The sequence below is a fragment of the Mustela nivalis genome (genome assembly GCF_964662115.1).
Source record: "Mustela nivalis genome assembly, chromosome: 10".
Lineage (NCBI taxonomy): Eukaryota > Metazoa > Chordata > Mammalia > Carnivora > Mustelidae > Mustela > Mustela nivalis.
This window is the reverse complement of record NC_139029.1, coordinates 4,871,059-4,898,023: the sequence shown is the minus strand read 5'-3', so window position 1 is coordinate 4,898,023 and position 26,965 is coordinate 4,871,059. Positions and strand designations below refer to the sequence as shown.

Here is a 26,965-nt window from a genome sequence, read left to right as displayed (position 1 = left end):
TGGAAAGTGAGACCATGAGAGAGCAGCAGAGAAGGGCCCTGGAGCCGGTGTGTGCTCCCTCCATCAAAGAACAGCAGGGCACGCACCCTTGAGGGGAGTGGAAGGACGCAAAGTGGGAGAAGTGACAGGTCAAATCCTGTGCACGCTTGCATCAGACATTCAGTAAATGCTCATGAATCGAATTTATTGATTTGATAAGGGAGAGAGAATAATGTAATGTTAGTAACATCAAGACTTGGAAATTGCTAGAGTGGAATAGACCTCCTAGGCACATACTGGTGTTCGCAACTTACATGTGTGTCCATTAGAACTCTTACTTAGTGCGGTGGCATTTAACTGAAATAATATCTCCATGAAAACCGATGGTTTATGCAGCAGTCTGCCACTGTAATGGAAATCTGGAAGAAAAGGACACAGATTTTCAAGGATGAAATGGATTGACATGTGACTGGAGTTATTTGGTAGAGAATAGCAATCACCATTGAAAAGTTCAGATAGAGGGGATGCCTGGGTGCCTCAGTTGGTTGAGTGTCTGCCTTCGGCTTGTGTTATGATCCCAGGGTCCAGGGGTCAGGCTCTCTGCTCAGTGGGGAGCCTGCTTCTCCCTCTACTTCTGCCTGCTCTCTTTCTCTCTCTGTCTGTCCAATGAATAAATAAATAAAATCTAAAAGAAAAAAAGTTCAGAAGGAAACAAAATCCATCTTCTGATGTCTTGCTTTTGATTTGGAAGAAAAAGAAAACTTATATGTTAGTTGAGTTTGTGAAATAATTGGATATATTTGTGTATTTGTTCATTATAAAAACACTATCCTTTAAAAAACAAAACAAAACAAAAAAACCCACTATCCTTCCCCAGGGCTAAGGTGAATGCTAGGGAGAGTGGCCACAGGCAGAAGCTGGCTTTCAGCAGAAAGTCATAAGCTTCAAGACAACTTTGCTTGTTGGGATGATTTTTTTTTTAATCACAGTTGTCACTTGCAGCCCAAAGAACATTTCCCCCTAAGTGGCCTGTGGCAGCGATCTTCAGTGGGATTTTAAATATAGAACACTTGTGTACTTAATAATTTTTGGTTACATGCTCTTAGATTTTTAGAAGTCAATCTAGCTTCCTCCAGAAAGTGGCTACTACTGATTGCACTGTTCATCATCTTTCTCAAAGTTGAAATCGACTGTCAGTTTATTGGCAATCATTCACATAGATGAGCTCAAATGTGGTTTCTGACTCAGCTCTCAAACCACGACATCGGCAGTCTCAGGCTCCACTGCTGAGTCAACAGAGCTTTTTTATTCATTCACAGGAATGAGTAGCTCCTGAGTTAGTCAGGACTCCAATGTCGGAGTGAAAACAGCTGGAGTTCCGGCCCTGGCTTCTTTGCCTAACTGCAGCTGTTGGTGTGTCAGCTAGATATGCTGTCCTGATTCCAGCCTGTCAGTGTTTAAGCCCAGCTCTGCCCCGTGCTGGCCGGATGATCCTGAACAGATCCGCAGACCCCATGCCTCGTCCCCCACCTATACAAATGGGGATAACTTCACAAGGTTATTCTAAGGGTGAAAGGCATTAACAGAGATGAAGTTACAACAGTGGCCCGTAGTGGACACTCCAAGGCTTCCATTGACACTTGGCTTGGTCACCTGAATTTCTTCCAGCTTCAACACTGGAAGAGTAACAGTAGTTCTTGCCTTGTAGAATTGCTAAGAGGCTGAATAGTATGCCAAGTGCAACGTCTGAAATGCAGGAAGCAACCGTAAGTGTTGGCTATTATCAAGTACTAGAAAACATTTGTCATGGTCACAATCTGTTTAAATTCACTGGGAAGGGCCCATAGGAGAGGAACAGAGAAAGCGATAGACCATAACATGCAATCTTGATGGGGATGATGAGGGATACAATTTGTATAGATGGATGAGCTCTTGCCTTAAGTTGTGGTGACAAGATCCACGTAAGGATTCAAAAGAAGAATGAAGACTAAGCAGGTTCCCAGATCTAAAACTAAGCATTGAGTATATCCGTCTCAAAGCAAGATATGAAAGGCTGCAAGGAGGCTAGGTACGGGGCTTGTGATCCCGGGGTCCGCGGAAGACCAAGGGGCACTGATAAAACTCAGGGGTCTGTGAACTTGGATGGGAAAAATTACGTCTTTTATTTTCACTAACTTCCAGCAGAAATCTAGCATTTCCTTCGATCTTGAATTTAAAAATCAACAGAGCATAGCCAGAGGCATGGTATCTATGATATCACACCAGTGGAAATCAGTTATTTTCATATCACGTTACAGTTATTGCAGATATCCAAAATACCATTTACACTCATGATTAACTTGAAATTATGACTCATGGTTAATCTGAAATTGTGACAGGTGTGTGTTAATGACGAAGTCCACATAGTACCACATTGCAAGTTGGCCTTTTAAGTATTTCATGAGTAGATTTCGAAACACTTAGTTTCCTATGGAATCCTTTGTATTGTATTTTACAAACTTAAGAACATTATCCGGTGAGGGGTAAGCACAGACAGAGATCACAGGATGAAGAGACACCGTGCACAAAAAAAGGTTAAGAATCCTTGTCAAGAGCATGAACTCCAGAGCCACACAGTGAGGTGAACCCTTTCTCTGCTCCTTACCAGCCCGGTGACACTGGACAGGTTACCCAGCTTGTCTCTGTCCCAGTTTTCTCATCTGTAAAGTAAGGACAAAGGCTATTGGAAGGTATAATTGGGAAAATGATGTAAGCATGTAGGATAATGCCTCACAGGGAGTAAGCACTCTGCAAATGTCAGCCATCGGCAGAAAAGCATCTCGTGGGAGACCCAAGGAAGGGAAGGGTACACATGCCAGAATGATTTCCCAAGGGAGAGAGAGAAAGAAAAGGTTAGGGCATGAGGAGGTAGGCGGGCTATGAGACTGGAGTTAACAAACTCATGCATTCATGTCCTCATTCATTCATTCATTCAATAAAGGTTTCTTGAATGCCTGCCACGGGCCTCTCGATGCTTTTGCTAACACTTGTGGAGTCTGGATCAGGAGTAGAAATAGAGCTCACATACCATATGTCTGAATATTTAACAGTGGCAAATCAAGCTAAAGATGTGTTAAATGTGTTCTGTTTTTCTACTCCAACAGAGATGTCTTCAAAATAACAATAGTAATTGTTGGGAAAATGCCATTGATAACTGAATTTAATTATTGCAGTTAACTGAATGGACTTGGATGGTCTGGGAATGTTTAATGGGTGGTAAAGACAGATAATTCATAAGTTTTATGTATTTGCTCCATAAAATTTTCTTTTTTCTTGCCTTTATTTCATTTTTGTAATTGAGAAATTCACATAATTTGTGTCTTGTCAACAGGGCTGATAAAAGAGTAAAAAACCATATAATTGTGCTCAAAGCATACAGAATTTATATGCATGCAATGTAAAATGTAAATGTAAATAAGAATTTTTTCAAATAAAATTATTTTTCATGTTTGTTTTTAAAAAGCTATTCTATTAAAGGCTTTAAAATTATCTATTAAAATAAAAAAAGATAATTGATAAACATCTGATAGCCAAAATTATTTCAATGTATCTGAGGCTTTTTATTTTTGAAATGTAATTAAGTTTCATTAATTTTTTTTTTTTTTGAGAGAAAGCATGTGAGTGGGGCAAGGGTGGGTAGGGGGAGAGGGAGAGAGGATCGCAAGCAGGCTCCACACTCAGCGTGGAGCCCAACACGCAGCTCATTCTGACAACCTTGAGATCATGACCTGAGCCGACATTAATAGTCAGGCACTCAAGTGACTGAGCAATCTAGGTGCCCCTACTTGTTTATTTATTTAAATGATCCCTGCACCCAACATGGACTTGAACTCATGACCCCAAGATTAAGAGTCACATTCTGTACAGACTGTACAGGTGCTCCCAACCCTGCAGTTCTTATGTTACTTACTCTGCATATACATATTTAAAAGTAATATGAATAAATATTGCAAAGGAATCCTCAGACTTCATGTGCAACTGTTATGAATTCCACGCTAATCCACAAGAACTTTCAGAACCACAAACAGGAACATTAATAAGATCAAGAAGATGGACACTTGGGACTTCTGGAAACTCTACTTGCCGTACAATTCTTGCAACATAATAGGTTACATGAGAATCTGTTACATCCCAGGTATTGCAAAAACAATAGATTATACGAGAATCTATTATACTCCAAGGATGTGGCTAACTAATTTGCCTTTCCCAGCTGCAGCACTCTGGGGGTCACACCGTACCTGCCACTCCGAGGCCATAGCCCAGAACAGAGATGCTATCACCATGTGTTTCTCGACCATAGACCAAGAGCCATGCTTACCTTTGGTTAGTGTGGATAGCACGTGCCTCAGGTTAACTACAAAATTTGCCTTAGCTTCCTGTGATGATTTTATCAAACAAGAGTATGTTAAATGATCAGTATACAACTCCTTAAACCCTTGAATGGAACTGTGCATAGCCTTCAGCAGACTGTGAAGCAGTTGACTTTGTGTAACACAGGCGGGTGAACTAATCTTGAGAATCTTTCCTCTCAGTAAAGACTTTTATGTCGCTAGCCCTGCCTGAAAAAGTGAGTTAATTACTGTGCTGGGAAATGACAGACGTCACTTTCAGAGGAGGTATTGTCTCCGCCCACAGACTATCCAAAAGGTAGATTAGTAAGTAACATTAGTAACATTTAGTTAAATGAAAATAGAGTCCAGTTAAATGTCACACGGCAAAGTTAAACAGAGGACCACATGTAAATGAGGAGGCACTTTGGTTAGATGGGTGACTTTGAAAATGTTAGGTGATCAGCAATGTAATTTTTTTTATGGTATGAAAACTCCTACTTGGGGCCAATGCTCCTGAAACCAGTGAAGGAGATCCCATAATTATCACAGGTAAAGTGAGTCTCCGAGGACTCTCAGAATTTGGGAATAAGTTCTGTGGACAACCCAAGCATTCTCCTTCTCTTTGGCTACTTGCTCTGGTTCCCTTACTGATCACCAGCCTGGGAGCTAAGGAAGGAAAATTTTAAAGCAGTAAGTCTTGTAATAACAGTTACCATTTTCTTGAGACCTACGTGGCCAGGTGTCTTTTGGATGAATCTATGGATGTGGAATGTCCAGAGCAGGTAAATTCACAGGGACAAAAAGCAAATTTGTGGTTACCAGGGTCAAGGTTGGGGTGCAGTGGGGAGTGGCTGCTCATGGTTATCTCTGGGGAGTGATGAAAATGTTCTGGAATGATATCCTGATGATAGTTGTACAACATAGTGAATATCAGCGAATTCTGTGAAACAAGCACTTTAAAATTGTAAAATTTATGTCGTGTGAGTTATTTCTTAATTTTTTTAAAGGTGACTTCTGGTGAGGTCCCAGTAGTCTGGATAGTGGGCTATAGGATCTAGGTTTCCTTTAGTGGACAACAGGGAGCCACTGAAAGTTTCTAAGAAGGGTGGCGGTATGATAGGGGTTGTGGAAACATGTAAAGTGCTCACCGCAGAGCAAGTGTTTAATAAACATTAGCTCCCTCCTCCCCTCTTTTCCTCCCCAATTTGACACTAAGCCCTAGAGTGTCTCCTGGGAGAAAATAGGTCTTTTCTCTTTGGCTCCTCATGGAAAGCCACCTGATTTAGTTGAAACCACTCTTGTTATAGTTTCCCTGGTTGTCTTCCTAAGGATGCCCTAGCCTCCCAATGCTGGACAGGTTCATCTTAGTGTCCCTAGAGCGTCTTCCTCCTCTTCCTCCCTCCTCCTCTCCACCCCTCCTTCCTCTCGTTCTCCTGCACTCCTCTTCCTCTTCTTCTTCCTTTTCAATTTTTTTTTAAGTTTTTTATTTGTTTACTTAAGCAATCTCTACACCTTACATGGGGCTTGAACTCAGGACCCCGAGATCAAGCGTCGCATACCTTTCCAACTGGCCCAGCCAGGTGCTCCTTTTCTCCCCCGACCTTTTAAAATTGAAACAATGGTTTTCTTTAATTAAAACAACAGCAACAACAAACCCTCGTAGATCTCAACTTTATCCAAAGCCATCCGCCATATAAGTTCTATGTCTTCCTTGTCTCCACTTCATTTCTCCCTTCTTCTTCCCCCATCTCACCCACAGAGCAAGGAGCTCAGTAGAGCTCTGGTTGCCCTGGGTTCCAATCCCTGCTCCCCATCCTGCTGATTATCTGGCTAGATTCATAGACACAATGTTCTCATTTGCATAATGCTACTCTAATGATAATGATAATGTCAACTTCTGGGGTTCTTTTGAGGATAGTATTCATTTAAGTGCTTATTAGAGTGATGCCTGGTACATCAGCAGCCTCAGCGATTATGGCTCGAGCATCATATTATTATAGGGCAGGGGGTAGGGTATGGCAAAAGTACTGACATTTCTTTAGAAGTGGATTTCATCTCTCAAATCTCAAATATGTATAGGACGCATTGAAAGACTTTCACAAAGACTTTAATGACAACATCCTGGTCCCGAAGTCATCTGAGAGATATCCTAATAGTACATAGCTGCTTCCAAGAAATGGTTTTTAAGAGCCATTATCAAGGGATGGTGAGGGCTCTGGGGATTTTGGGGTCAGCAAACATCAAATGGGCGACCTCACAGAGTCGCGTTGGGGATTTCCCATGAGGCCCCGCCCCCAGCTGAGTCACCAAACCCCTGTGTTTGACTTGCAGAGAAGGAGAGGCACAACCTCACTGCTCTGAAGTTGAAGGAGTGGAAAGTTCTTCACCAGCCCTGAGACCTCAAGGTTTGTCCATTTGGGCCAGTCGGGGGAACGGAGTTGGGGTAAGGACAGACACTTTATTCCGTTTCTCCATGTCTAAGCTTTTTGCCCTTTTAATTTCTAATAAGTTTTATTCCATAGTCTATTAAATAAAGATCAAGCACCTGGCCTAAGGAGATTTCTTACTTCTTAGTTCTCTTACTATATGAGCTTCAAATCTCAAAATAGGCAAATATATGCCAATTAAGAAAATGTGATCATGAGTTGAGCAGAGCGGTGCTTCAGCATTTTAACAATGTTGAAATGTTCACATGTTGTTGTGACAACGGGGAAAGAGTCATGAGATATCTCCCCACTGAGCTACACTGTTAGATAGGACTGACGGATTGTCATTTGAAGAACCCTATCTCAGAGCCAGCAAAAAGCTAGCATTGTTGAAATCTGGAAGAAATGCTAAGTGTCTATGAAAGTCCCCAAAAATTCTTGTTATTGTTATTTCTCCATTTTGGCAAAACATGTTGGAGAGTGCACGCTTAGATTTTGGCAAACTTGCACAAAGCTATGTGTGTAGTCTGGTTTGTCTTATCATAGAACTGTCCATGCATTTGCCAGCTTTTCCATAATCTCCCATCATTAATTGTTTCTGAAAATCCCCGAGTTATCATGTGGATGGCATAGGTAATGGTTGAAATGTAGATAATCCTAAAAGGAGAAACCACTTCATTCTTGGAAATTTTTACCTTTTGCAGACCGGTGTTTGTGAAGCCAGCTACCCTTGGAATCTTCTTTGGTCGTATCATATCTATGCAAGATTTCACCATGGGCAGTGGCTATTACAACATAGTGGCTGCTGTATTATTGGTCATGAATTTTGAGAGGACAAGATCAATACAGGATTCCTGTAGTAAATGCCCAGCTGGTAAGAATCAAATGAACATGTGTGTTTGATCTGTTCTGTTGAACTCATGGTTCAGGTAGTCTAGTAGTCAGGGTTACTAAGTTCTGTTTTGATTTTTTTTTTATTCATTCATTTACAAATATTTCTTGCATGCTGCATCTTGGCTGTGTGAATGTGGCCGTGTCACTTAATTCCCTGTGCCCCAGCTTTGGGATCTGGGGATAATGAAAGAACCTATCTTATAGCTCTGCTGGGAGGATCCCATGCTAGGTTCTGAGCAGTGCATGGCACAGGGCAAGACCTCAGTAAATGTCAGCCTTATCTGTGAGGACCTGTACTCAGCCTGGGGAGCACAGCAGAGATTAAGAAGGGGCAGGAGGCTTCGTAGAGTGGGGAGAAGCAGACACATGTACATTTTAGTATCCTGATGAAGGTTGCTGACCTCCTGAATCCCATCATAGGGATCTCCTGGATCAGTGAAGAGAAATTCATTTTTGTTCAATAGTTAAAGGAAACAGTTTTCTTTCTTTTGGTTTATTGCAATATCTACACTTTGTTATTTATAATTCTGTGGCCATGCTAAGGGAAATCTTGCAAAAGTGTCATTATAATTATAAAAGTCAATCAAAATAAAGTGTATTACTGTGCCACCTAGAAACTAATCATTGTTTCTTACTCTAGCTTTCTTGTGAACTTCAGAATGCTTTGGGCGATGGCTGTGCATTGTCAAACAGTATACCCATTATCTACCTTCTTAGGGACTTTCTGTGGGAAAAGCGAGGGTCAGATCTGCATTCCTTGTCCTCCAAATAGTTTCTCCAGCACCAGTGGACAAAAGTCCTGTGTCATATGCAGGCGGTGTGAAGGTATGATTTAAAAGATGTATGTTGATCCAGATATGTGTTAGAATGACAGGTTTTTGAGTGTGTTGACCTCTCTGGAGAATGTTAAGTGTTAACAGATTCCTCCGTCACAAGGCAGGTCCAGTAAAATAATCTGCTGTAAAAGCAATAATCTGTAGATTGACCTTTTAAATATTAGAGGACACACTCATTTGATGAGAAAGAAGCATTTAATTAGGAAAATATAAAAATGTCTTCTATAGAGATTTAAAAATGAACTTTATACTTTAAGGTCAACAAGAACACTGTAGGAGTGAGCATGGTTTTTGCGGGGGAGGATTGTTTTTCTTTTTTTTTTTTTTTTTCTTTCTTAGCATGGTTTTTACTGCAGAGCATCAATTTGCTTCCTGGAGTCAGAGGTCAAGTGTAATATAACTTGGGAAATTTTGTAGGTGTTTTCAGGACCAAGAAGATGTGTTCCCCCATCAGCAATGCAGAATGTGAGTGCATCTCAGGATTCCACTGCTTGGGGACAGGATGTGCCATGTGTGAACCGGATTGTAAACAAGGTCAAGAATTAGCCAAGGAGGGTAGGTTTGCTTTTCTTCAATCTAGGGCAAGTCTGCTTATCTAGACATACGTCATTAGTTTAGGTCTCAGTCCTTTGACTATAAAGTAACACATAGATGAGTAGAACCTTAAAGTAACATGCAATGAACCACTGACTCCAGCATATATTTACAAAATTACTTTTTGATCAATGGAAATAATTTGAAACCACAATATTTGTTATTCACCAGGATCATGCATTTTCATACATTTCATACATTTATACACAATCGTCTATGTACAATTAGAACAACAACTTTAGTTATCTTCAGGTTTTGTTTCCAGAGGTATTGTTGAGCAGACTGTGGCAATTGTATTGTTAATGACTTTATTATTGTGTGATTATGTTCATCACAGGAAAAGTTATGAAATTTTAAAAATATTCCCCTTTTTAATTGTTGCTTTAATTTTTATGCAGGTTGTAAAGACTGTCGCTTTGGGACATTTAATGATCAGAAACACGGCAGCTGTCAACCCTGGACAAAGTACATATAATTTCCTTTTGCTTTCAAAATAGAGAATCTGGCTTAGCCTTTTCGGTTTATGTATCTATTTTTTATGAAGTTATTTTTTGTAAGATTTGTTTATTTGTCAGAGAGAGAGAGAGCGCACAAGCAGGGAGAATGGAAGGCAGAAGGAGAAGCAGGCTTTCTGTTGAGTAAGAAGCCTGATTAGGTCCTCAATCTCAGGACCCTGGGATCATGACCTGAGTTGAGGGAAGATGCTTAACTGACTGAGCCACCCAGGCATCCCTGAGTTAACATTTTTAAAGAGAAAGAATGTTATCACTGAAGTTTTTAAAAAATCTGCCTGGGGGGGGGGCGCCTGGGTGGCTCAGTGGGTTAAAGCCTCTGCTTTCAGCTCGGGTCGTGATCCCAGGGTCCTGGGATCGAGCCCCGCATCGGGCTCTCTACTCAGCAGGGAGCCTGCTTCCTCCTCCTCTCTCTCTCTCTCTGCCTGCCTCTCTGCCTACTTGTGATCTCTGTCAAATAAATAATATCTTTAAAAAAAAAAATCTGCCTGGGGCTCTAGCTGATGTCCATCGGTTGAGCATGTGACTCTTGATCTCAGGGTCATGAATTCCAGTCCCATGTGGACGTGGCATTGGACGTGGCACCTACTTAAGTCTATCAAGTATAGGCATAGAACAGCATACAAATAGGCAGTGTGTGAACAGTATGAGGTTGTAGTACTTGGATACACAGAGTGAGCATTTTCTCCAGAAACAATGCCCAGAGCACTTAGATCAAATTTGCTGGAACTTTGCTACTGTCTGCCCCAGCTGTTCCGTTCTGTTTCCTTCCAATCTCCTTGCTGCCTCTTGCTTTTCCTCACTGATCACTGAGCCCATCTTCAAGGGTGTAAGGCCAGCACTGAGAGTGATACAAGAAGGGTAAACTATGTTTTCTACCCTCAAAAACCCAACACCTACTCGGGCAAACAAGACCATCACAGAAGTAAAACAGCCAACGGCATCCATGGAAACAGGCCTGTTGACCTGTGTGATCAGGAGCAGAGCTACTCAGAGCGTGGTCTGAGAACAGGTGCTGGCACGTCGACAATTTGTGGTACCTGCAGCAGGAACACGACACACTCCGAGAGTGAGCGTTTAGAAATGTGTAAGGCAACTGGCAGAGTCATGTGTGTCTGTCAGCTCATAAAGATTGAGGGCTTGTATTTTGTATGCCTTCATTCTGTTTTTTTCATTCGATTTTCTTACTAGAAAATCATGTTGATTATTATTTTACATTTAGATTCTTAGGTTTTACAGAAATATTGATTTGTACAGATTGGGAATTTTTTTTTAAGGTCTTTTAACACAAATAGTTCAGAGAGGTCAATGAGTCTGCATGGAGAGTGGGATTGAACTTGTTTCAGAGGAAGAGTGAGTTTGCATCAGGTAACAGGATGAGGGAAAAGACACAGGACAGTGATGATGGTGGTGGCATCAGTGATGGTGATGGGGGCGGATAATGGGGATGGTGGTGGTGGTGATGGTGATGATAGCTACCATTTATTGGGATGTGTGGGTCTGGGTTCATAAAGCCCAGCCCCTGCAAGTGTGTCCCTGGGACCATTCATTTACTTTTCACAACAGTCCTTGGGAGTAAATACACCTTCTCTTACAGATGAGAAAACAGGCTTAGAGAGATGTTCTTAACCTGTCCATGGTCATTCTGCACAGGGAAAGACACCGGCCTCAAACCCACGTCTGTCTGATGCCAACACATCATGGGATTAGGAACTCAACCCTTATGCTAGGTTGTCTGTCCTTCATATATGGTCAAATATGCTTAAGAAATTAAGAGCGAGGGGCACCTAGGTGTCTCCGTGGGTTAAGTCTCTGCCTTCAACTCGGGTCATGGTCTCTGGATCCTGGGATGAAGCCCTACATCGGGGGGGGTCTTTGCTCAGCAGGGAGCCTGCTTCCCTGTCTCTCTCTGCCTGCCTCTCTGCCTGCCTCTCTTTCTGTCAAATAAATTAATAAAATATTAAAAAATATTTTAAACAACAACAACAAAAAACCATCTATAAAGAAATCGAGGGTGAGAGACTAGCCAGGCAAAACAGTCTGGGGAGAGTTGTGGGACAGGGTTCCCCAGCCTGGGAAGAAAGAAGAATCCAGTTAGTTGGATGGAATAGGGTGAATTATGGAACTGTGAAAATTGGAGAAACGAGCCAGCCAAGTGTATGTTTTCCATAATATCTTTATACCCAGACCCACACATCTTTGCCACTAGGCTACTTTCTTGGATGGAAAATGTCAATATTTTTAATTAGAATGACCTGTACCTAAATTAATTATTTGAACTCTTTTCATTGGGCGGTCTAAGCTGTTCCTTGGATGGAAAGTCTGTACTTGTGAATGGGACGAAGGAAAGTGATGCAGTATGTGGACCGGCATTGGAGGACTTCTCTCCAGGTACAACCTCTGCCACCATGCCTGCCCCTGCAAGAGATCCAGGTAGCTGGTTCATTGTTATCTAACCAGAGTGGATGTATCATGGCTATTCTGATTGGAATTTATATCACCCCAATACTGTGATGCCTCACATCTCTGCCTGCAACGGGCACCTCCTGCATGCCTTCCTTCTTTTGTTCTGGCATCAAGAAACCCATCAAATTTTTTCAAGTGTTTGTCATGCAATCTGAGACGCATGTTAGTAATCAGAACAAGGTGAAACTACGCAGACAAACACTCCACCTTTGATAATGTCAGATTAAGGGGATTATAGAGTCCCATATTTTCCATATTCTAGAGAGGCCAAGCCACTTAATTTTTGTGGGCCTCTGGAAAAAAATATTTAGGTTTTTTTTTTAAAGTTTTCTTATATGCAGGGAAGTTTATTAAGTAAGCTGGTTAGAGATGCCCAAGGCACCACTTCTCCTTGTGATTAGGGATTTACCAATGTAACTATAAATATACGCATATTTGCAAAACTACATATCTGCATGCATTTCTCCTTTTGCTCTTTTTTAAAGGTCATACCCCGCAGATCATCGTCTTCTTCCTTGCACTGACATCGGCTGCTGTGCTGTTCCTGGTGTTGTTTCTAGTGCTCCGTTTCTCGGTCCTTAAACGTGGCAGAAAGAAACTCATGTATTTATTCAAACAACGTAAGACCAATATAAGCGTATTCAATATGAGCTCTTTTGAGGCAAAACTTTTCACCGTAGAAAGGAAAAGATTCTTTTTTTTTTTTTTTTTTTGGTTAGTATAGCACAGAGGTTATCAAGGAGGGACAGTTTTGTCACCAAGGGGACATTTGGTAATATCTGGAGACAGTTTTGGTGGTCACAACCTTGGGGGTGTGGAGGGCATCTAGTCGAAGGAGTTGGAGGTGCTGCTTAAATTCTACAATGTACAGGAAAACAGTTACCCCCCCCAGCTTTCACCAAAATCTCTGATTTAAAGAATCGTCCTTCACCCCCACCTACAACACAAATGCCTTGCCAAGAGTGGTGAGGAGTAATTAGCGAGTTGCGATGAAGCTGTAATGCATTTTTTAAATATTTTAGACCATTAAAAAAAACTTTATATTTTGAAATAATTACAGGTTTTACAGGAAGTTGTAGAGACAGTACAGAAAAGTCTCAGTTGTCATTCATGGGGGTACATCTTCTGGAACTAGAGCACAATATGAAAACCAGGCAGTTGACATTGGCATGTTGTGTGTGTCAAGCTGTATGTCATTTGATCGCACGTGTAGACTGGCATAACCTCCAGTACAACCAATACAGAAGTATTCTCTCCCCACCAGGATCCCCTCCGGCTGGTCCTCTGTGATCACTTCCACTCCCTCCCTGTTCCTCCTAATAGCATAAGTCTGTTTTCCATCTCTACACTTTTTTTTTTTAAGATTTTATTATTTATTTGACAGAGAGAGATCACAAGTAGGCAGAGAGGCAGGCAGAGAGAGAGAGGAGGAAGCTCCCTGCTGGGCAGAGAGCCCGATGTGGGACTCGATCCTAGGACCCTAGGATCATGACCTGAGCTGAAGGCAGCAGCTTAACCCACTGAGCCACCCAGGCGCCCCCATCTCTACACTTTTTTTTAAAAAAAGATTTTATTTATTTATTTGCCAGAGACATTGAGAGAGAGAATGCACAAGCAGGAGGAATGGTAGGCAAAGGGAGAAGCAGGCTCTCCACTGAGTAGGGACCCCGAGGCAGAACTCGATCCCAAGACCCTGGGATCATGACCTGAGCTGAAAGCAGACGCTTAAGTGACTGAGCCACCCAGGCGTCCCCCCATCTCTACACTTTTGTCACTTAGAGAATGTTATATAAATAGAAGCATGCAATGTATAAGTTGATTATAAGCATGTGCCCTTTTCAGATTGCCTTTTTTCACTCAGCTTAATGCCACCGAGATCCTCCCAAGGCATGATGTGCTTCAACAGTGGGCTCTTTTTAAAATTTTCTTTTATTTTTTTTCTTTTTTACCACTGATCAGCATTCTGAGGCATCGGTGAACCAACTTCTGTTTGTTTGAACATTCACCAATTAAGGGACATTTTGATTGTTTCCAATTTTTAACTGTTGAATATCAAGCCTTTGTGAATAATCACGTAGAGGTTATGTGTGGACTGAAGTTTTCGTAGTGCTCACATAAATGCCCAGGAATGCAATTTCTGGGCCATGTGGTTTGTTGTTTTAAGAAACTGCCTAACTATTTTCTGGAGGAGTTGTACCATTTAACATTCCACCAGTGGCTTATGAGCCATCATCTCTCCTCACCCTTGCCAGCATTTTCTACCACCACAGTTTCTTACTCAGCCATTTAAAGAGGAATACAGTGATAGCCCACTCTGGTCATCTGCCTTCCCCTAAGGATACAATATCTTTTCACGTACTTGTTTGTTTGTTTTTTTTAAGGTTTTATTTACTTATTTGAGAGAAAGAGCAAGAGAGCGCAAGCAGGGGCAGAGGGAGAGAGGAAGAAGCGGACTATCTGCTAAGCAGGGAGCCTGATGCGGGGCTCAATCCCAGGACCCAGAGGTCATGACCTGAGCTAAAGGCAGATGCTTAACCCACTGAGCCACCCAGGCACCTCTCACGTACTTATCTTCCACCTGTGTGTTTTCCCCAGTGAAATGTTCCTTCATGTCTTTGATCTGTTTTCTAATTAGACTTTTGTTTATTTTATATTGACATTGGAGAATTCTTGGTACCTGCTAGATGAGTCCTTCAGCACGTGTGTGGTTTGCGTTTCTGCCCACTCTGTAGCTCGACTTTTCCTCCTCTTCATGGAGTCTTCTGCAGAGAAAAAGGTTTTAATTTTGGTAAAGTACAATTTGCCAGGTGGGTTTTTTTTTCCCCTCATTTATGGAGTCATGTCTGAGAACTCTTCAAATCCTGGATCGCAAAGATTTTTATTTTCTCCCATGTCATCCTCTAGATGTTTTACATTTGAACCTGTGGTTTAGTTTTAGCTAAGTGTTACATAAGGTGTGAGAGGTAGGTCAAGAATTTTTTTTTTTTTCCCCCTAGGGATGTCTAGTTGTTCTGGCATCATTTGCTGAAAACACCATCCTTCCTTCATTGAATTGTTTTTGTGGCTTTCTCAAAAAACAGTTAGCTATACTGGTGTGGGGGCTATTGCTGGTTTTTCCCTCTTGTTCCACTGATCTGGGTGTTTATTCTCTGCGGGTGCCACACTGTCTTGATTACTGTGGCCATAAAACAGGTCTTGAAATTACGTGGAGGGTAGGAAGCTTTTTCCCCACTTCATTCTTCTTTTTCAAAATTGTTTTAGCTATTCTAGTTCCTTTGTACTTCCAAATAAATTTTAGGATAATCTTATCTGTAACTATAAAAAGTCAGCTGGGAGTCTGATAGCAACCGTGGTAAATCTGTATATTAGTTTGGTGAGAAATTATGTCTTTACTGTGTTAAGTATTTATGTCTTAACATAGTAAAGACATTTCTTTTATTTCTTTTTCTTTTGTTTCTTTCATCAGCATTTTGTGGTTTTCAGCACACCAATCCTGTACGTATTTTGTTAAATTTAGGCTTTAGCATATACATTTAAAAAAAAATTCCACGTGGTATTTTATCTTAAATTTTGGTTTCCATCCATTCATTGTTATTCTATGGGTATAGCTGATGTTCATAGATTGATCTTGTATTCTGTGATTTTGCTGAACTTACTTATTAGTTCTAGGAGTGTGTTGTAAATTCTTTGGGATTTTACATGGACTATAATGTCATCTGCAAATAGAGACACTTTCGTTGTTTCCTTTGCAATCTGCATTTCTTTTATTTCTTTTTCTTGACTTACTGTGCTGACTAGAACTTCCAGCACTATGTCAGATAAGATTGAATATCCTTATTCGACAGGACTGGGATTGAATATCCCTGCCTCGCTTCTACTCTTAGGGAAAAAGCATTCAGTCTTTCACCAGTAAGTATGTTGTAGGCTATAGGTTTTTAGTAGATCTTCTTTACCAGGTTGAGGAAGTCCTTCCTCTATTTCTAGTTTTCTAATATTTTTGTAAAATCATGAATGAGTGTTTAGTTTTGTCATATGCTTTTTCTGCATCAATTGATATGATCATGTGACTTCTCTTCATCAGCCTAAGATGGAGGATTACATAGATTCATTTTTGAATATTAAATCAGCCTTGCATCCCTGGACTAAATTTCACATGGTTATGGTATATAATCCTTTTTATATACTGCTTAATTGTATTAGCTAATATTTTGTTAAGAATTTTTAGGGTGCCTGGGTGGCTCAGTGGGTTAAGCCACTGCCTTCGGCTCGGGTCATGATCTCAGAGTCCTGGGATCGAGTCCCGCATTGGGCTCTCTGCTCAGCAGGGAGCCTGCTTCCCTCTCTCTCTCTCTGCCAGCCTCTCTACCTACCTGTGATCTCTCTCTGTCAAATAAATAAATAAAATATTTAAAAAAAAAGAATTTTTATAGCTATATTCATGAAGGATAGCAGTCTGTGGTTTTCTTTTCTAGAATTGTCTTTGTCTTATTTTGGTATCAGAGTAATACTGGCTTCCTGAAATAAGTTGGGATGTGTTCCTTCTCTATTTTCTGGAAGAGATTGTGTAGACTGGTATTAATTCTTCTTAAGATAGATGGTAGAATTCTCTAGTGAAACTGTCTGGACCCAAACACTTTCTTTTTGGAGATTTTTAATTACAAAATCAATTTCCTTAATAATTACAGGACTATTCAGGTTATTCATAGTGAGCGAGTTGTGATTGTTCATGTTTTTTTAAGGAATTGGTCCACATTGCCTCTAAGCTGTGAAATGTATGTGTTTAAGTTATTCATATTATTTACTTAATTCTCCAATATAATTGTGGACTTATGTGTTCTCCTTTTTAGTTTTATCAGGTTTAGCTTTATTTATTTTGCAGCTTGATTGTCTGAGGTACACACAGTATTGTTAAATACCAGGTAAATCCTGGTCTCCTGGGTAAAGAGACTTCTTTAAAATTATAAAAGTTCCCTCTCCATGCTGATCTTTTTTTTTTTGTTCTGAAATCTACTTTAACTTATATTAATATAGCCCTGCTTTAAAAAAAAGTTAGTGTATACATGGTTTACCTTTTTGCATTCATTTGCTTTCAACCTAACTACATTTTATATGTTTTTATAAAGATTTTATTTCTTTATTTGAGAGAAGGAAAAAGAGAGAGAGTGAGAGTGCATGCACATGACTGAAGGGAGGGACAAAGGGAGAGGGAGAGAGAGAATCTCAGACTCCACACTGATTGCAGATCCAGACACAGAGCTTGACCTCATGACCCTGAGATATGACCTGAGCAGAAACCCAGAGTCAGACCCTTAACCAACTGAATCACCCAGGTGCCCCCATTTTATACTTGGAGTGAATTTCTTGTAGACAACTTATATCAGTCACTCTACTAATCTCTGCCCTTTAACTGATATATTTAAGCCATGTATATTTAATGTAATTATCCATATGTTTGGGACTTAAGATACATTTTATTTATTTTTTTACTTTTTTATTTTTTTATAAACATGTATTTTTATCCCCAGGGGTACAGGTCTGTGAATCGCCAGGTTTACACACTTCACAGCACTCACCAAAGCACATACCCTCCCCAATGTCCATAACCCCACCCCCCCTTCTCCCAACCCCCCTCCCCCCAGCAACCCTCAGTTTGTTTTGTAAGATTAAGAGTCACTTATGGTTTGTCTCCCTCCCAATCCCATCTTGTTTCATTGATTCTTCTCCTACCCACTTAAGCCCCCATGTTGCATCACCACTTCCTCATATCAGGGAGATCATATGATAGTTGTCTTTCTCTGCTTGACTTATTTCGCTAAGCATGATACACTCTAGTTCCATCCATGTTGTCGCAAATGGCAAGATTTCATTTCTTTTGATGGCTGCATAGTATTCCATTGTGTATATATACCATATCTTCTTTATCCATTCATCTGTTGATGGACATCTAGGTTCTTTCCATAGTTTGGCTATTGTGGACATTGCTGCTATAAACATTCGGGTGCACGTGCCCCTTTGGATCACTACGTTTGTATCTTTAGGGTAAATAACCAGCAGTGCAATTGCTAGGTCATAGGGCAGTTCTATTTTCAACATTTTGAGGAACCTCCATGCTGTTTTCCAGAGTGGCTGCACCAGCTTACATTCCCACCAACAGTGTAGGAGGGTTCCCCTTTCTCTGCATCCTCGCCAGCATCTGTCATTTCCTGACTTGTTGATTTTAGCCATTCTGACTGGCATGAGGTGATATCTCATTGTGGTTTTGATTTGTATTTCCCTGATGCCGAGTGATATGGAGCACTTTTTCAGGTGTCTGTTGGCCATCTGGATGTCTTCTTTGCAGAAATGTCTGTTCATGTCCTCTGCCCATTTCTTGATTGGATTATTTGTTCTTTGGGTGTTGAGTTTGCTAAGTTCTTTATAGATTTTGGATACTAGTCCTTTATCTGATATGTCGTTTGCAAATATCTTCTCCCATTCTCTCAGTTGTCTTTTGATTTTGTTAACTGTTTCCTTTGCTATGCAAAAGCTTTTGATCTTGATGAAATCCCAATAGTTCATTTTTGCCCTTGCTTCCCTTGCCTTTGGCGATGTTCCTAGGAAGATGTTGCTGCAGCTGAGATCGAAGAGGTTGCTGCCTGTGTTCTCCTCAAGGATTTTGATGGATTCCTTTTGCACATTGAGGTCCTTCATCCATTTTGAGTCTATTTTCGTGTGTGGTGTAAGGAAATGGTCCAATTTCATTTTTCTGCATGTGGCTGTCCAAATTTTCCCAACACCATTTATTGAAGAGGCTGTCTTTTTTCCATTGGACATTCTTTCCTGCTTTGTCAAAGATGAGTTGACCATAGAGTTGAGGGTCTATTTCTGGGCTCTCTATTCTGTTCCATTGATCTATGTGTCTGTTTTTGTGCCAGTACCATGCTGTCTTGATGATGACAGCTTTGTAATAGAGCTTGAAGTCCGGAATTGTGATGCCACCAACTTTGGCTTTCTTTTTCAATATTCCTTTGGCTATTCGAGGTCTTTTCTAGTTCCATATAAATTTTAGAATTATTTGTTCCATTTCTTTGAAAAAGATGGATGGTACTTTGATAGGAATTGCATTAAATGTGTAGATTGCTTTTGGTAGCATAGACATTTTCACAATATTTATTCTTCCAATTCAGGAGCATGGAACATTTTTCCATTTCTTTGTGTCTTCCTCGATTTCTTTCATGAGTACTTTATAGTTTTCTGAGTATAGATTCTGTGCCTCTTTGGTTAGGTTTATTCCTAGGTATCTTATGGTTTGGGGTGCAATTGTAAATGGGATGGACTCCTTAATTTCTCTTTCTTCTGTCTTGTTGTTGGTGTAGAGAAATGCAACTGATTTCTGTGCATTGATTTTATATCCTGACACTTTACTGAATTCCTGTACAAGTTCTAGCAGTTTTGGAGTGGAGTCTTTTGGGTTTTCCACATATAGTATCATATCATCTGTGAAGAGTGATAATTTGACTTCTTCTTTGCTGATTTGGATGTCTTTAATTTCCTTTTGTTGTCTGATTGCTGAGGCTAGGACTTCTAGTACTATGTTGAATAGCAGTGGTGATAATGGACATCCCTGCCGTGTTCCTGACCTTAGCGGAAAAGCTTTCAGTTTTTCTCCATTGAGAATGATATTTGCGGTGGGTTTTTCATAGATGGCTTTGATGATATTGAGGTATGTGCCCTCTATCCCTACACTTTGAAGAGTTTTGATCAGGAAGGGATGCTGTACTTTGTCAAATGCTTTTTCAGCATCTATTGAGAGTATCATATGGTTCTTGTTCTTTCTTTTATTGATGTGTTGTATCACATTGACTGATTTGCGGATGTTGAACCAACCTTGCAGCCCTGGAATAAATCCCACTTGGTCGTGGTGAATAATCCTTTTAATGTACTGTTGAATCCTATTGGCTAGTATTTTGGTGAGAATTTTCGCATCTGTGTTTATCAAGGATATTGGTCTATAGCTCTCTTTTTTGATGGGATCCTTGTCTGATTTGGGATCAAGGTGATGCTGGCCTCATAAAATGAGTTTGGAGGTTTTCCTTCCATTTCTATTTTTTGGAACAGTTTCAGGAGAATAGGAATTAGTCCTTCTTTAAATGTTTGGTAGAATTCCCCCGGGAAGCTGTCTGGCCCTGGGCTTTTGTTTGTTTGGAGATTTTTAATGACTGTTTCAATCTCCTTACTGGTTATGGGTCTGTTCAGGCTTTCTACTTCTTCCTGGTTCAGTTGTGGTAGTTTATATGTTTCTAGGAATGCATCCATTTCTTCCAGATTGTCAAATTTGTTGGCATAGAGTTGCTCATAGTATGTTCTTATAATAGTTTGTATTTCTTTGGTGTTAGTTGTGATCTCTCCTCTTTCATTCATGATTTTATTTATTTGGGTCCTTTCTCTTTTCTTTTTGATAAGTCGGGCCAGGGGTTTATCAATTTTATTAATTCTTTCAAAGAACCAGCTCCTAGTTTCGTTGATTTGTTCTATTGTCTTTTTGGTTTCTATTTCATTGATTTCTGCTCTGATCTTTATGATTTCTCTTCTCCTGCTGGGCTTAGGGTTTTTTTCTTGTTCTTTCTCCAGCTCCTTTAGGTGTAGGGTTAGGTTGTGTACCTGAGACCTTTCTTGTTTCTTGAGGAAGCCTTGTACCGCTATATATTTTCCTCTCAGGACTGCCTTTGTTGTGTCCCACAGATTTTGAACTGTTGTATTTTCATTATCATTTGTTTCCATGATTTTTTTCAATTCTTCTTTAATTTCCCGGTTGACCCATTCATTCTTTAGAAGGATGCTGTTTAGTCTCCATGTATTTGGGTTCTTTCCAAACTTCCTCTTGTGGTTGAGTTCTAGCTTCAGAGCATTGTGGTCTGAAAATATGCAGGGAATGATCCCAATCTTTTGATACTGGTTGAGTCCTGATTTAGGACCGAGGATGTGATCTATTCTGGAGAATGTTCCATGCACACTAGAGAAGAATGTGTATTCTGTTGCTTTGGGATGAAATGTTCTGAATATATCTGTGATGTCCATCTGGTACAGTGTGCCATTTAAGGCCTTTATTTCCTTGCTGATCTTTTGTTTGGATGATCTGTCCATTTCAGTGAGGGGAGTGTTAAAGTCCCCTACTATTATTGTATTATTGTTGATGTGTTTCTTTGATTTTGTTATTAATTGGTTTATATAGTTGGCTGCTCCCACGTTGGGGGCATAGATATTTAAAATGGTTAGATCTTCTTGTTGGACAGACACTTTGAGTATGATATAGTGTCCTTCCTCATCTCTTATTATAGTCTTTGGCTTAAAATCTTATTGATCTGATATAAGGATTGCCACTCCTGCTTTCTTCTGATGTCCATTAGCATGGTAAATTCTTTTCCACCCCCTCACTTTAAATCTGGAGGTGTCTTCGGGCTTAAAATGAGTTTCTTGGAGGCAACATATAGATGGGTTTTGTTTTTTTATCCATTCTGATACCCTGTGTCTTTTGACAGGGGCATTTAGCCCATTCATATTCAGGGTAACTATTGAGAGATATGAATTTAGAGCCATTGTATTGCCTGTAAGGTGACTGTTACTGTATATGGTCTCTGTTCCTTTCTGATCTACCACTTGTAGGCTCTCTCTTTGCTTAGAGGACCCCTTTCAATATTTCCTGTAGAGCTGGTTTGGTGTTTGCAAATTCTTTCAGTTTCTGTTTGTCCTGGAAGCTTTTAATCTCTCCTTCTATTTTCAATGATAGCCTACCTGGATATAGTATTCTTGGCTGCATGTTTTTCTCGATTAGTGCTCTGAAAATATCATACCACCTCTTTCTGGCCTGCCAGGTCTCTGTGGATAAGTCAGCTGCCAATCTAATATTTTTACCACTGTATGTTACAGACTTCTTTTCCCGGGCTGCTTTCAGGATTTTCTCTTTGTCACTAAGACTTGTAAATTTTAATATAAGGTGACAGGGTGTGGGCCTATTCTTATTGATTTTGAGGGGCGTTCTCTGAACCTCCTGAATTTTGATGCTCGTTCCCTTTGCCATATTGGGGAAATTCTCCCCAATAATTCTCTCCAGTATACCTTCTGCTCCCCTCTCCCTTTCTTCTTCTTCTGGAATCCCAATTATTCTAATGTTGTTTCGTCTTATGGTGTCACTTATCTCTCGAATTCTCCCCTCGTGGTCCAGTAGCTGTTTGTCCCTCTTTTGCTCAGCTTCTTTATTCTCTGTCATTTGGTCTTCTATATCACTAATTCTTTCTTCTGCCTCATTTATCCTAGCAGTGAGAGCCTCCATTTTTGATTGCACCTCATTAATAGCTTTTTTGATTTCAACTTGGTTAGATTTTAGTTCTTTTATATCTCCCGAGAGGGTTTCTCTAATATCTTCCATGCCTTTTTCGAGCCCGGCTAGAACCTTGAGAATTGTCATTCTGAACTCTAGATCTGACATATTACCAATGTCTGTATTGATTAGGTCCCTAGCCTTCGGTACTGCCTCTTGTTCTTTTTTTTGTGGTGAATTTTTCCGCGTTGTCATTTTGTCCAGATAAGAGTATATGAAGGAGCAAGTAAAATACTAAAAGTGTGGCAACAACCGCAGGAAAATATGGTTTAACCAAATCAGAAGAGATCCCAAATCGTGAGGGGCAAGAAAGGGGATAAAAAGAGGTTCAAAAAGAAAGAAAGAAAACAAAACAAAACAAAAAACAACAACAAAAAAAGGGAAAAAAAAGAAAAGAATTTTAAAAAGGAAAACGAATAAAGAAAAATATAAAAAGGAAAAAATATATATATTAGATAAACTAGTTAAAAAACGTTAAAAAAGAAAAGGGTAAAAGTTAAAAAAATTTTAGCAGAAGAAGAGAAAAAAATGAAAAAGAAAAAAAAATTAATTAACCGCAAGACTAAAAAAATCACAGGAAAAAAAAAAAAGAAAAAAGAAAAAAAAATCACAGGGAGAAAGCCATGAGTTCCGTGCTTTGCTTTCTCCTCCTCTGGAATTCTGCTGCTCTCCTTGGTATTGAAACCACACTCCTTGGTAGGTGAACTTGGTCTTGGCTCGATTTCTTGTTGATCTTCTGGGGGAGGGGCCTGGTGTAGTGATTCTCAAGTGTCTTTGCCCCAGGCGGAATTGCACCGCCCTTACCAGGGGCCGGGCTGAATAATCCGCTCGGGTTTGCTTTCAGGAGCTTTTGTTCCCTGAGCGCTTTCCGTAGAGTTCCGGAGGACGGGAATACAAATGGCGGCCTCCTGGTCTCCGGCCCGGAGGAGCCGAGAGCCCGGGGCCCCACTCCTCAGTGCGCCTTCAGAGAACAGCGCCCAGTTACTCCCGTCTGCCTGACCTCCGGCCGCGCTCCGAGCTCACCGAGCCTGTGGCTGGTTCAAGGTCACCCCGAGCTGCGAGCTTACTGTCGGCTCTGTCTCTGCAGCCGGCTTTCCCGTTCCAATACCCGCAAGCTCTGCGACACTCAGACACCCCCGATCCTTCTGTGACCCTGCGGGACCTGAGGCCACGCTGACCCTGCGTGGGCTTCGCCCCGGTTTAGCCTCTGGAGCGATGTCCCTCAGCGGAACAGACTTAAAAGTCCTGATTTTGTGCGCCGTTGCTCCGCCGCTTGCCGGGAGCCGGCCCCTCCCCCCGGGGTCTAGCTTCCCGTCGCTTTGGATTCACTTCTCCGCCGGTCCTACCTTTCAGAAAGTGGTTGTTTTTCTGTTTCCAGAATTGCTGTTCTTCTTCTCTTCGATCTGCCGATGGATTTGCAGGTGTTTGCAATCTTTAGATAAGCTATCTAGCTGATCTGCTAGCTGAAGTAGTCTCAACCTGCTACTTCTCTGCCATCTTGACTCCTCCCCCATTTTATTTTTTGTTTTCTGTTTGATTTCTCTGTTTTTCATTTCTCTGCATTCCTGGGATTACCTGAACATTTTTTTTAGAAATCCTCTTGGATTTGCCTATAGTTTTTTTGAGTGTATCTCTTTGTATAAATCTTGTAGTGGATGCTCTAGTTATTATACACAATTTATCCATCTACTAGTATAAACATTTTAATACTTTGAGTAAAGTATAAAAACATTACCTCCTTTTGCATCCTTTTAACCTCCTCCAATTTATAATATGCTTATCTTAAATATTACCACTACATACTTTGAGAACCATATTAGACACTGTTATAATTTTTGCTTCAACTGTCAAACATAATTTGGAAAACTCAAGGGAAGGAAAGTTTATTGTATCTACCCATATATTTGTTCATTCCTTTTCTCTTTATTCTTTTCTGATGATCCAAGATTCCTTCTTTTATCATTTCTCTTCTATTTAGAGACTTTCCTTTAGCCATCCTTTTAGGGTGGGCCTTCTGGTGACAAATTCTCTTAAGTTTTCATCTGAGAATGTCTTGATTTCTCCTTCATTCCTGAAAGATATTTTCAACAGGTATTGAATTTGGGCTTCCAGGAATTGTCACCAGCCCTTCTGGTGAGACAGGGCTGGAAGACATTCTACACAGTAGGTGGTGTTGTGATTCAGCTCCTTGCCTGGAATTGGGCAAACCAGGAGCTATGGTGGACAAAACTCCTTGTTTGAGGGTCTGAGGCAGGCAGATTTGCACACCATCAACTTCCCTGGTCAGGGTGAGCCCTCAACTTGGCTCTGAAGATAAACAAAGCTTCTGGTTGAGATTGCTCCTTGGACACTGCAAGTATGTTCTCAGTCTGCCAAGATCTGTGTGCTGGTTGCTGCAAGCTCCTCTCCCTTCACCACGGTCAGATTCCTAGTGGTTGGACCCTATATATTCCCCTACCTTTCCTGTGGTGTGAGATCAGATTGGGTGCTCCCGTAAGGGACCCCCCATGCTGGGAGAAGCTGGTGTTCCCTTTGAGTTCTCTTTTCCCACTGGAGGAGCCAGAGGCTCAGGGAGACCTCTCTGTGTGGTGATGCACTGGCCTGCATGAGGGGCAATGTGTTCAATGGTAACTGCTTCTCTTAACTTCCTAATACAGTCTGTCTTGGTCTCTGTAGTGCTGAGGTGGGGCTGTTGCAGCCCTCATCCCCATGTTCTAGGATTCTGCCAGGGTCTCTTCTTCTTGAATAGTTGTGAGTTGTTCTTCTCATGAAGGAGTCATGTTGCCTTCTTGTAATATTACTCTCCTTTATTATTTTGTTTACAGTAAGAAGCATGTAATATTGAGGCAGGCCCTTTTGCTTTGTTGGGCTATAAAAAAAATCTATTTAAGATGAGCAGTTGCTTGGGGCTGGGTGGCTCAGTCAGTTAAGCATCCGACTCTTAATTTCAGTTCAGGTCATGATCTCAGAGCCCTGAGATTGAGACCGCACTGGGTTCCACACTCAGCACAGAGTTTGCTCATCCCTCTCCCTCTGCTCTTGCCCCCAGCCCCACTTGCATGCGCACGCACACACATACACACACACTCTCTCTCTCCCCCACTTTCTTTCACAAATAAATAAATAAATAAATAATTTCTAAAAAAGATGAAAGATTGTTCAACAGTAACACAAATACTTCATACTAACATGTGAAAGGAACCAGGAAGCCAACACACAAATCAGTTCTTTAATTGTCGATAGATGGAAGTAGTGGGAGTATCTTTAATATCTTGGTGCCGTAAGCATTTCATTCAAAAGAAACTGTCTAGTGGGTAATGTGAGTAACCCTCAAGATTAAAATCCATACTGCTGAATTGAAACTATGGTTATGTTTGGGATATGACTAATTTTGTGCTATAGTGATTCATGCTCAAGATTGGGCATCGTAGAAAATAAAGAAAATCGCTTTCCAGGACAAGTAAGAGTACATGGTAAGAAGAAATTGTAAATAATCCTGGGGAAAAGTTCCTACTTGCTATCATGTCTCTTATTGATAAACTTGCTCAAATTAGAGTTGAGCATGGTTGCAACTTAGAGATGTCCTGTGACTGTGATGGCAGAAAATGGATGTAAAATGGTTAAAACAAACAGCAAAAGATAAGTTGCTTTTAAATTACTTTTCAGCATTTGTGAGACCAGTACAAACTGCCCAAGAGGAAGATGCCTGTAGTTGCCGATTTCCAGAAGAAGAAGAAGGAGAATGTGAGCTGTAAATCAGAAATCCAAACCTCCACTGGGCCTGTCTTGAGAAGAATCACAGGACAAACATGATTGATTCCACCATCATATCTTTCTAAACTGAAGATACCATCCTAGATAAGACTCAGGATTACCCCTAAGTTTCCTCAAAATGTTAGCGGATTGGCCTTTAAAAATGTACCCCCTTTTAGCACATGTATGGGACAGAGTTGGTGGGAAAGGGGCATTTTCTAGATAATGCTTAATAGGCTTCACTAGTTTGTTTTTGAAATCCAAAGAGAATTATGCTTAAAATTACATCATGTAGGCCAATGGTCTAACTAAAATGACAGTCTAAAATCAATTCCATTTTTTTGAGTGCTAATAGAACAAATGACAAAAAGCCATAAGATGCAAGAAATACCCCCAACCAAATTTTCCATTGGTTTAGATATTCAGCACAATGAGCTCTACTGATGTGAGGGGGGATATTTTGACAGTGCCCAGATTTGAGGTCAAGGGAAAAATAGTTCAGAAGTTGAGGAAGAGTTTTGGAAAGAGTTCCAATGTTTTTGCACATTTTGTGGTCACCTCCATCTTCATATCTCCTGCTTTGTACTGCTCCTCTCTGAACCAGAGCTTATGTTTTGGTTCTTTATTGTTGTTTAAAAGTTTTTTTTATTTATAACCAAAGTGTAATTGACAAACAACATTATATCAGTTTCTATTGTACAACATAGTGGCTCCACAATTCTGCACATTACTCAGAGCTTGCCACAGTAAGTACTGTCCCCATCTGTCACCGTACGAT

The 26,965-nt window shown here is 40.6% G+C and overlaps 1 protein-coding gene across 5 annotated transcripts; it reads left to right on the top strand.

Moving 5' to 3' along the window:
* The first annotated feature begins 6,672 nt into the window (after positions 1-6,672).
* TNFRSF9 (TNF receptor superfamily member 9) lies at positions 6,673-26,965 on the top strand. Of its 5 annotated transcripts, none has more exons than XM_082688825.1 (8): positions 6,673-6,754; positions 7,480-7,649; positions 8,387-8,494; positions 8,923-9,060; positions 9,498-9,564; positions 11,914-12,002; positions 12,563-12,697; positions 26,101-26,965. In XM_082688825.1, the coding sequence occupies exons 2-8, from the start codon at positions 7,535-7,537 to the stop codon at positions 26,187-26,189; spliced, it is 741 nt and encodes a 246-aa protein (XP_082544951.1). In that variant the 5' UTR covers positions 6,673-6,754; positions 7,480-7,534; the 3' UTR covers positions 26,190-26,965. The 5 variants fall into 5 exon arrangements, with proteins under 5 accessions (XP_082544951.1, XP_082544949.1, XP_082544950.1 ...); XM_082688823.1 differs by having other exon boundaries at positions 11,914-12,044; XM_082688824.1 differs by having other exon boundaries at positions 6,673-6,792.